This window comes from Nicotiana sylvestris, chromosome 9, assembly GCF_000393655.2.
Source record: "Nicotiana sylvestris chromosome 9, ASM39365v2, whole genome shotgun sequence".
NCBI classification, from domain to species: Eukaryota; Viridiplantae; Streptophyta; class Magnoliopsida; order Solanales; family Solanaceae; genus Nicotiana; species Nicotiana sylvestris.
Genome location: NC_091065.1, coordinates 3,910,333 through 3,918,059, shown reverse-complemented (window position 1 = coordinate 3,918,059; position 7,727 = coordinate 3,910,333). Strand labels below are relative to the sequence as shown.

At 35.1% G+C, this 7,727-nt stretch overlaps 1 protein-coding gene across 1 annotated transcript; it reads left to right on the top strand.

The window, feature by feature from the left end:
• Positions 1-1,792: 1,792 nt before the first annotated feature.
• Positions 1,793-7,376, top strand: LOC104213198 (uncharacterized). Its single transcript, XM_009762644.2, has 9 exons — positions 1,793-2,234; positions 3,016-3,220; positions 3,560-3,650; positions 3,731-3,876; positions 4,193-4,436; positions 5,275-5,379; positions 5,466-5,648; positions 5,739-5,943; positions 6,641-7,376. Exons 1-9 carry the CDS (start codon positions 2,021-2,023, stop codon positions 7,120-7,122), a joined length of 1,875 nt encoding a protein of 624 aa, XP_009760946.1. The 5' UTR covers positions 1,793-2,020; the 3' UTR covers positions 7,123-7,376.
• The last annotated feature ends 351 nt before the right edge of the window (positions 7,377-7,727 follow it).

Sequence of the window (7,727 nt, the reverse complement as noted above, 5' to 3'; positions counted from 1 at the left end):
AATTCATTTTGTGCCTTTATATATTAAATTTTGAATCTCCTTGACATAGTTTACAAACATAGCTCAACGACCAGATTTCAAAACCTTTGTTAGATCGTTGGTTCATTTTCCATCGATTGTAGTCGCTTTTATTTTTTTTTTAACTTTTTGAACCCCTTAGCGAGAATCCTGTCTCCGCCGCAAATGCAGAGTCACTATATTCATGCCAAAACGTGCATGCTTAAGCTAGCTTTTATTATTCACGAGTTTCTATTTTTCACTATATTCCTAACTTGCAACATTAATGAATCTCAGTATATGTGTCTTCCCAACTTTCCACTTCACCCTCGCATGAAGGTACATATTACAGTACTATTTGCTGAATAGACATCTCTCCAATATTTCTTAAAAAAAATACTAAAATTGGAATTTTTACTAATTTTAATCTTATCAATGTAAAAGTGGAATTCATATTAATCCTAATTTCATCCAACAAAATAGATCAAGACATGATTTGACATAATATTAATTTAAATACAATTTTAAGGGTCTTTTGGTTTGAAGATAAGTTATGTTGAGATTATTTATGTTGGGATTAATTATACTAGAATTAGTTATACTGGGATTGGTTATTCTGATATTATTTCTTATTGACTGTTTTGTATGTTGTGTTAATCCTTGAATTGTCAGTTTTATTGCTTTATCTTGGAATTATTATTTCACCCTCTGACATGTATTATAACTTATACTGGTACTATTTTAATCCTGAGATAACTTATTATAGGATTAGTAACCAAACAAGGATAAGGCGATACTAAATTTAATATTCTATGACAAGTAACCAAAAACTATGTTGCTCGGACTCCCTGAAAATGTTATTGCACTTTGTCAGATCCTCCAAAAATGCACTACTTTTGAAAAATTAGGCATGTACCCGTTGACATTTTTAAAGTATCCGAGCAACACCGTCTTTGATTACTTGTCATGGAATATTAGGAAGAATTCCTTTCTAACTGCATTTGCATTTAGAAGAAATATGTTTGATATGACAGAAGTCGTCTTTAACATGAAAAATATTTTCTTGAAAAATTATTTTTTCGAAGAAAGTATTTTCCTTGAAGAATATCTTTTGGTGCTTGTGTTGTGAGTAGAATTCATACTAAACCTAATTTCATCCAACAAAATAGATCAAGACATGATTTGGCATAATATTAATATAAATACAACTCTAAGGGGTCGTTTTGAAAACAAGTTATGTTGGGATTAGTTATAATGTATTTAGTTATCCTATTATTATTTCTTATTGATTGTTTGATATGTTGTATTAATTCTGGGATTGTCAGTTTCACTGATTTATCCTGGGATTATTATTCTATCATCTGGTAAGTATAACTTATACCGGTACCATTTTAAATCTGAGATAACTTATTCCAGGATTAGTAACCAAACAAAGGATAAAGAACGATAAGGTGATACTAAATTTTTATCCCATTACTATTTTTATTTATCCATCATACCAAATAATCCTTAGAGATCAACAAAAAATTTTAAGTCAAATAATTTATTTTTGGTATCGTTCTAATTTTATCGGATGTCAACGACAAAACAATTTAGTGTCAGATTAAAATCCCTTTGGAAAATGTAACTAACAAAGTTTTCTTTCAAATTAAATTATCCATTCAAAACCACTCCCTCCCCGTTAACCTCGCTATACCATTACCATGTAACTTTCTTTGTGTATATATATGTGTGTATATTCTGTATATAATTCATATACATAATATGTGAACCATCACTAAGAGCTCTATATATTTTTTTTTCCAACTAAATTCTATCCCATTATCAAAAAAATAAAAATAGAAAAATAGAAAATCTCAAAAAATTTGCTACATTGACTTCTTGATCATTTGTTTTCTTTTCCTTTCCTACTTTTTAACTAACTTTTATTGTTTGTTAATTCATATTTTGTATACTTCTTTTTTGTGTCTATTGATTTGTACCATATTGTTTTAGAAGAAGGATTTTGAGATTGTAAGAAAAAATGGAGAGATTTTTAATTATGGGATTTATGCTATTTTCCCTCTTGGCTGTTGTTACAGAGGCAGAACACATGAAATATAAGGATCCAAAACAGAAATTAGGTGTTAGAATTAAAGATTTGATGAAAAGAATGACACTTGAGGAGAAAATTGGTCAGATGACTCAAATTGAGAGGAAAGTTGCCTCAGCTGATGTTATGAGGAAATATTTCATTGGTATGTTTATGATTTTTTTTTATTTTTTTTTAGTTTCTAAGATTGAATTGGCCATTCTTGAATTATTTTTTGTAGATAATTGATGTTAAAACCTTGTGCATTGTATGTTTGAGAATGGCCACATTTGTTCATAATTTGTGTCTTTGGTTTATGTGGCTCAGACTCTCCGAAAATGTTGTTGCATCCGTGTTAAATCTTCCAAAAATGTACTACTTTTGGAGGATTCGACACGTGCCTGTTGGCATTTTTAAAGAGTCTGAGCAACATATTCAGTATATTCCCATATGTGAGATCTGGGGAGGGTAGTGTATACGTAGACCTTACCCCTATCTTATGCAGTTAGAGAGACTGTTTCCAAGACACCCTCGGCTCATGCACGCACAGTCACAACACAAGAGCAATCCCTTTCTAACAACATTTGCATTTAGAGGAAATAAGGTAGAGGGAAGAGGGTGACTTGTTTGAAAATGTTTAATATGACAGAAGTCGTCTCTCTCATGGAAAATGTTTTCTTGAAAATTTGATTTTCGGAGAAAATATTTTCCTTGAAGAATGTTTTTGGTGCTTATGTTGTGAGTAGAAAATATTTTCTTTGAGAAAAGTATAAGTTATCCAAGAATGCTTCAATGAAACGTTTTGGTACCGAAGATTAATAGTAATGTTTATGTGTTAGTTGGAGCAAATAATACGAAATTAAAAGTTAAGATAGTCGTAAGGAAAATAACTTCTGCTCATAAGTAAGAGAATTCATTTTTCATCGTCGATTATTCTTTTTTGGCAGGGAGCTTATTGAGTGGTGGAGGGAGTGTACCAAAACCTAATGCCTCCGCGGAGGATTGGGTGAATATGGTAAATGAGTTTCAAAAGGGCGCTCTTAAGACTCGCCTTGGCATTCCCATGATTTATGGCATTGATGCAGTTCATGGCCATAATAATGTCTACAAAGCTACAATCTTCCCTCACAATGTTGGACTTGGTGTCACCAGGCAAGTAGCTATACATATATTTTAAGTCATTCTTAAAAATTCAGGTGCTTTTCATATATTGTATTATGTTGTGTTGTCCGAGCTCTTTTGTTGAATTAGACTATAAAGATGCCTGATAGCTGATTCCTTCTGGTTAAAACTTATGATCAAGCAATTATATTAGGCATTCGAGTTCAAGATTTTGGTTGTTTTAATACAGGGATCCTGATATTGTATTATGCCTTGTCGTCCGAGCTCTTTTGTTGAATTAGACTATAAAATTGCCTGATAGTCTATTCCTTCATAAAATCCTCGTGTTTTCATCGATTTGAGTTCAAGATTTTGGTTGTTTTAATACAGGGATCCTGATCTTGTGAAGCGAATCGGGGCTGCAACTGCACTTGAAGTCAGAGCCACAGGAATACAATATGCTTTTTCTCCCTGCCTTGCAGTAAGTTGATGTTATTAACACTTCTAGCATATTAGGTGTCTTTATTTATTTGATATCTTAATAATTCTGTTCTTTGGTAGGTATGTAGAAACCCGAGATGGGGCCGCTGTTATGAAAGCTACAGTGAAGACGTTAATATCGTGCGAAGCATGACAGAGATCATTCCTGGTTTACAAGGAGATGTGCCGGCTAACATGAGCAAGGGTGTTCCCTTTGTTGATGGAAAGTATGAATCTTTATTACTGTATTTCCTTTTCGTTCAATGATCTATACAACGTCCGAATCTCTTGAAAAAAATCTGAATAATTTCTTTCACTAGCATAAAAGGGATAAATGGATATCAAGATGGAACGTTAGAGTTAATGATCTAAGAATTAGTGCAATTGATTCACCACATACGGTTGCCATCACATGAAATCTTCTCTCATTTAATAACATTCACGTTGCACTGAACTTATAATCTGGTTCAACAGAATGTCTTTTTGGTATTAGAATTTCCAATCCTTTATTATGGTGAATTGAATTATTTATTGGTTGTACAGGAAAAAGGTTGTGGCCTGTGCTAAGCACTTTGTGGCAGATGGTGGCACGGTCAATGGAATCGATGAAAATAATACAGTAATCGACCCGCAAGGATTATTTAGCATTCACATGCCAGCATATTATGATTCTGTCATAAAGGGTGTCGCGACAGTAATGGCATCTTACTCGAGCTTGAACGGCGAAAGGATGCATGCCAACACACATCTACTCACTGGCTTCCTAAAAGAGAGGCTGAACTTCAGGGTAAGAATGATTAGCTTACGGATTTAACTTATATATGCTGACACCAGTGGTGAAGCCACATGTATTCAAGGGTATCAATTGATACCCTTTCGACGGATTATTATGTATATATACTATATATTGACTCTCTTGGCTTCTTTATTACGGATTATTACGGATTAAGAATGATTAGCTCACGGATTTAACTTATATACACTGACAACAGTGGCAGAGCCACATTCGTCGGATAATTACTATATGTTGCTAGGTAAAAAATTCTATATATTGACTTCTCTTGGCTTCTTCTTGGATTTACTTTTTTAAGGTTTTCTGTGTTTAGTCAATCTACGCAGAGCGAATCGATCCCTAAGGAACCCCCCGAAAGCCCCTGACTATAGATAGGAAAAGATATAGAGGTGCGTGCCACACTCACAAGGGACTGAGAAATTGACGATCAATGAGGTTGCTCGAAGAGGTTTGTCTTATCGAGTTCCTATACTCGATGACCACAAGATGGTTCTACATGGCATCTTGTGTAGAGGGATATATCTTTGGCACAACCCCCTTCCCCCCTCGTGAAAATTTTGGCTCCAGTACTGGCTGATACTATTAAGAACTTTTACACGGCCAATGTACTTTTACCCCTTGTAGTAGCTTAGCAAATAACCTACCTTATTTTTCAAATTACTACATCTCAATTTTATGGACGGTTAACTGTAGCTATCCTTTTGGTGACTTGATAGTGTAAAATTTTCTTAAACTATCAGTGAACGTTTGGTTTTACATTCAGTTGGTTAAGGTCGATGACGGATGAATCCAAAGTAGTAAATAACTACCAATTTTTGCCTGTATATTTCAGGGCTTTGTCATTTCAGATTGGGAAGGTATTAACCGGATTACTAACCCAGCTAACTCTAACTACACGTATTCCGTTCAAGCAAGTGTTATGGCAGGAGTTGACATGGTTAGTACACTAAATTTCTTCGTCGACAATATGAAAATGGTGATGGTTTATATGTTGCTTATTTTGAATGATTTGTGTATGCACAGGTTATGGTACCAGAGAACTATACAGATTTTATCGGCAACTTGACTTTCCTAGTGAAAAACAATTTCGTTCCCATGAGCAGAATCGATGATGCAGTGAAGAGGATATTAAGGGTTAAGTTTGTCATGGGACTGTTTGAGGATCCAATGGCTGATCTTAGCATGGCAAAATATTTGGGTTGCAAGGTGCAAATTGCTGATGTGCTATAACCAAAAATGTTTCAATTCGTTGGATTTTTCGCGTTATATTTATGTTCTTTTAATATCTTTCTGTAGGAGCATAGAGAATTGGCAAGGGAAGCAGTGAGGAAATCACTTGTGCTTTTGAAGAACGGAAAAAAACCTGATCAACCATTACTTCCCCTTCCGAAGAAAGCGCGAAGGATACTTGTTGCCGGAACTCATGCAGATAATTTAGGATATCAGTGTGGAGGCTGGACAATTCAATGGCAGGGTGTTCCCGGCAATAATCTTACAATCGGTATGTTTTGTCCTATTCTGTCGTTTCGACTAGAGTTTCTGCAGCAAAAACTTGATGTACCGATACTTGACACATTTCTTCTGATCCTTCGAGAGAAAAAGATTCATTCTCTTCATAAAAATTAGAGCCAATAGAGATCTCTTTATCGGTTAATCCCTGGCCTCATTAAAGAATCGTTTTCGATCCATTCAGTAGGATATCAACAGAAAAGGCAAATATTTTATGATACACTAGATCCGGCTTGGTTACTGAACGAATGAATAGTTCTAACCATCTTTTGAAATCCCTCTTATAATTCAAAATCATATTATAACATGTATCGTACTAGATACGTAAGTAGAGGCGGACCCAGGATTTGAAGGTCGGGAGTGCACTTTTGCTTTCAACCAAAATCTGCTCTGTATACAGGGTGCTACTAATATATATATATATAGTATTTTCTAAAAACATATACATGTATTCATGGAAATTTTTCCGAACTTTCCGGATGCCGACGACCCCTCACTTGATAACATAGGTCCGCCTCTGTACGTAAGCAAATCCATGTTACCTGGATTAGCTGCACCATCTCTACTGTGCTTGCCACTTCTTTTTTTGAATCCTCTCGTATAAATTTCTGCTTCCGCTACTGATTAGAGCCGAAAGTTCTCTTTGCAGCATGAGTAAAATCAAGCTAATACATGTTTAAATGTTACAGGAACTACCATCTCAAAGGCTATTATGAATACTGTTGATCCTTCAACAGAAGTAGTATACCAGCAGAATCCTGTCTTAGTCGAGTCCAGCCAATTCGACTATGCTATCGTAGTTGTTGGCGAACCTCCATATGCTGAAATGTATGGTGATAGCTCAAATCTCACTATACTTGATCCTGGTCCTAGCATTATCAAAAACATCTGTGGCACTGTCAAGTGTGTTGTAGTCGTTATCTCTGGCCGTCCTGTTGTGATCGAACCATACGTTGAAAAAATGGACGCGCTCGTGGCTGCATGGCTTCCAGGGACAGAAGGACAAGGTGTTGCTGATGTTTTGTTTGGTGACTATGGATTCACCGGAAAACTCGCGCGTACTTGGTTCAAGAGAGTCGATCAGCTTCCGATGAACGTTGGCGATCCACACTATGATCCTCTGTTCCCCTTTGGATTTGGCCTCACAACTCAGCCAGTGAAGGGAAATTAACTGGAAATATGATTAATTGAAGTCATTTTTTAAGAAAAGTTTCATATGATTAAGAGCTCTTGGTAGACTAGCAAGCAAAAGAAGAAAAAGAGGAACTTATCAATTTATTCTGACATGTTGTAAAAGCAGTCTGTATCTTGTTATTTTTCTTATACATTGTTGTAAATAGCAATATAGGCACATAATTATTGTATTGAGCTTGCTGAGGTTCATCACATAAATAATATGGATATCTAATATATTTTGTTCATATACATGGTGGTTTGTAGTTATTCGTAATGGATAGGGCAGCCCGATAAACTAAGAATCATACATTCACGAGGGGATGGATATCTAATATATTTTGTTCATATACATGGTGGTTTGTAGTTATTCGTAATGGATAGGGCAGCCCGATAAACTAAGAATCATACATTCACGAGGGGGTGGATATCTAATATATTTATTTATGTACATGGTGGTTTTGTAGTTATTCGTAATGGGTAGGGCAGTCTGGTAAACTAAGTATCATGCATTCACGGAGGGATGATATCTAATATATTTATTTATGTACATAATGGTTTTGTAGTTATTTGTAATGAGCAGGACAGCTCGGTAAACTAAGC